The sequence below is a fragment of the Nicotiana tomentosiformis genome, chromosome 8 (assembly GCF_000390325.3).
Source record: "Nicotiana tomentosiformis chromosome 8, ASM39032v3, whole genome shotgun sequence".
Taxonomy (NCBI): Eukaryota; Viridiplantae; Streptophyta; class Magnoliopsida; order Solanales; family Solanaceae; genus Nicotiana; species Nicotiana tomentosiformis.
The window spans coordinates 122,275,929-122,279,744 of NC_090819.1; the positions used below are offsets into that span (position 1 = coordinate 122,275,929).

Sequence of the window (3,816 nt, forward strand, 5' to 3'; positions counted from 1 at the left end):
TAAAGCTAAAGCTTTGTATACGAATGATATACAACGAATATACAAAGTAGTTTCAGATTTAGTCCAACTTCAGCAGAATAATCAAGATATGGCATGTTATTTAGGACAAATAGATACTTTAAAAGATTAATTTGTCTCGCTCATGCCACTTTTTGCAAGTGTCACCACCCAGGAGCAACAAAGAGATAAGTTCTTTATGATTTTGGCACTGAAATAAAGGATCAGATCTTGGCAAGCTCTGTAGTTCCTTCATTAGTTGAGGTTCTATCTCGGCTATTGCGTATTAGAACAGAAATACTTGATACTAATAAAGTGGAGACATCTGTATTGGCTGTGCAAAATAAAAATCTAGAGGAACAAAATGTCTATCAAAGAGGAAAAGGAAAAAGCAACAGACCCTACTACAACTACTACAACAAGCCAGACATACTCGACAAACTTGTTGGAAACTGCATGGTCGACCACCACGTACAAACAATCGCAGTACATCCCACATAGTTCAAAATGGTGGTGAAACAGATGATCAACATGTTGATTTTATTACTTTATCTAAGGTGGATTATAGTGATTACCTGCAGTATCAGCGGCTAAACAACAGTCACTCTCATATTGCACCGTACAAACTGGTAATCCCTTTGCATGTCTGAGCATGTCTTCACCCAATTGCTTATGGATACTGGACTCTGGTGCATCTGACCATATCTCTGGTAATCAGAATCTTTTCTCAAACCTTATTCCTTCTTCAACCCGCTATGTGGTTACCTTTGCTAATGGCTCGTGAACTGCAGTAAAAGGAATATGAGAAGTGCAACTTCTTCCCTCTATCTCTTTAAACTCAGTTTTATTTGCTCCTGAATGCCCATTCAATTTGATTTCCATTAGTAAATTAACCAAAACCTTAATTGTTCTGTCATTTTTTTTGCTAACTCTGTTGTTGTGCAGGACTGAAAACGGGGAAGATGATTGGAATAGGATATGAGTCTCAGGGACTATATCATATGTCCAAATCACAACCACCAGTTTCCTTCACTTCCGCTACATCAGCTGATCTACTCCATAGCCGTTTAGCCCACTCGAGTCTTAGAAAGCTTCAAAAATTAATTCCTAGTCTTTCCACATTGTCTTCTTTTGAATGTGAGTCTTGTCAGCTTGGGAAACACACTTGCACCTCGTTTCCCAAAAGAGTCAATAATAGGGCTTCATCTATATTTGACATTGTTCACTCAGATGTTTGGGGTCCTAGTCGTGTTGTTTCAAGTTTAGGATGTCAGTATTTTGTTACCTTTATTGATGACTTCTCCCGCTGCACATGGGTATTCTTAATAAAAAATCATTCTGAATTATTTTCTATTTTACAAAAATTTTGCATTGAGGTAAACAATCAATTTGGTGTTTCAGTAAAGGTATTACGTAGTGACAATGCAAATGAGTATTTATCATCTCCCCTCACTAGTTTCATGTCATCTCTAGGAATCACTCATCAGACTTCTTGTGCATATACTCTTCAACAAAATGGGGCTGCCGAACATAAAAATCGGCATCTCATTGAAACTGCTCGTACCTTACTTATAAACCATCACTTTCCTCTTCGTTTTTGGGTAGATGTTGTTCTCACTACTTGTTATCTGATCAATAGGATGCCCTCTTCTGTGTTACAACATCAAATTCCTCACTCAATTCTCTTTCCATGTCAAAATCCATATCATTTACCTTTGAAAGTGTTTGGATGTACTTGCTTTGTTCATGATCACAGTCCTGGAAATGACAAACTCCAACCAAAGTCAATTAAGTGTGTCTTTCTTGGATACTCCCATTACCATAAAGGTTATAAATGCTATGATCCAAAAGCACATAAATATTTGATTTCTGCAGATGTAACCTTCTTTGAGACATCTCTCTATTTTTCACTAAACACTACAAGCAGAAATTTGATGCCTCAAGTTTTTGCCAATGCCAATACTTCATGTGCCGCAGGTTAGTCTTCCAAACGGACCTCAAGGCTCTCCTCCTCCTCTCCAAGTATACTCCAAACGTGCCAGTCCTCTAGCTAATACTAATGATGGCACTATTCCTTATCTAAATACGTTGGTAGCTCCCAATGACTCATCTTTTTCTCCTATATCACCTGCTCCAGTCATGCCTTCATCAGATGTAGTAACTCCACCATACGCAAAGGTATACGCACTACTCAAAAAACAGTACGATTTAACTGCTTAAGTTATCATCGATTGTCCCCATTATATTATACCTTTGTATCTGTCTTATCTAATGTACCTATCCCAAGGACTGTTAGTGAGGCATTGGAACATTCAGGGTGGAAAGTGCTATGATCGAAGAAATGACTGCTCTAGAGACCAATAACACTTGGGAATTGGTCTAGTTACCAGAAGGAAAATCTACCGCTGGATGTCGGTGGATCTATACAGTAAAGGTAGGTTCAGATGAAATAATTGATCGGCTGAAAGCTCGCCTTGTTGCTAAAGAATACACCCAGATTTATGGTCTTGACTATGGTGACACATTCTCTCTAGTTGCCAAGATTGCATCTGTCCGGCTACTTATCTCCTTAGCAGCAATGCATCGTTGGCCGCTTCATCAACTAGATATTAAGAATTCTTTCTTACATGGTGAGCTTGTTGAGGAAGTTTATATGGATCAACCTCCCGGGTTTGTTGCTCAGGGGGAGTCAAACTTAGTATGTCGTCTAAAACGTTCACTATATGGCCTTAAGCAATCTCCGAGAGCATGGTTTGGCAGATTTAGCTCTGTTGTCCAACAATTTGGGATGTCTCGAAGTGAAGTAGATCACTCCGTTTTCTATCGACATAATGGTCTAGAAAAGAACATTTTCTGCTCGTTAATGTAGATGATATAGTCATAACTGTAAATGATCAAGAAGGAATATCTGGGCTAAAACAGCATCTATTAAGCCACTTTCAAACCAAGGACTTGGGGAAGCTAAAGTATGTTTTGGGAATCGAGGTAGCACAATCCAATACCGGTATTGCTATCTGTCACGACCCAAAATTACGTGATCGGCACCCGACACACTATCCGACCCGAGCGAACCAAACCATGTGATGCACCCAAATCATATGCATGAAAACCAATTTAACTGCGAAAGCTCCTTGAAAATCATGTACATTTTCAAGTTAAATGATAAAATATTTTTCAATTCAAAATCACACATGGCGCCTTTCATGATAATAACAATGAGACTAAGTAAAGTAAATATACTTTCATGTATGTCGTGTACAATCCCGTTACTACAACCTTTAACAACTATCTATGGAACCTCTATACCAAAGAATATAACCAACAGTTGGAGCAATTCCAACAAAATAATATAAGGAAGAACATGATAGCTACCACGAAATAAAAGTGGTGCTTCATAATACCTCGGAAAGAGAGTCATCCTAGCATGACCGCATGTCACATATCATATATCATCCTGAAACATGTAAAGTAAGCATGGCTCTGGAGGGGGGCCTCTAACGGCTGAGTACACCACAATGGTACTCCATAAGTCTCATAGACTCTCTCTAACTTAAGTTCTTGGGATAAACTTTATAAAAACAATGCACCAATATTTGATATAAAAACTAACAAATTTTATCAATTCATGACCCTTGTTATTTTAAATAACAACTAAGTAAAATATAACCCACAATATAAACCTTTAAAATATTTACACAAATCCAAGATTTTGGATAAAATCATACAAAATCATTTCGTTTACTTGAAATCACTTTCGGCTCCTAAGGCCTAAACATAAGAAAATCATTCTTACCTTTCACTGGGAGTACTATACCATCA

At 37.8% G+C, this 3,816-nt stretch overlaps 1 protein-coding gene across 1 annotated transcript; it reads left to right on the top strand.

The window, feature by feature from the left end:
* Nucleotides 1-649: 649 nt before the first annotated feature.
* On the top strand, nucleotides 650-2,866 carry LOC138898073 (uncharacterized). The gene is made up of 4 exons (XM_070184108.1): nucleotides 650-707; nucleotides 943-1,313; nucleotides 1,975-2,175; nucleotides 2,381-2,866. The coding sequence occupies exons 1-4, from the start codon at nucleotides 650-652 to the stop codon at nucleotides 2,864-2,866; spliced, it is 1,116 nt and encodes a 371-aa protein (XP_070040209.1).
* The last annotated feature ends 950 nt before the right edge of the window (nucleotides 2,867-3,816 follow it).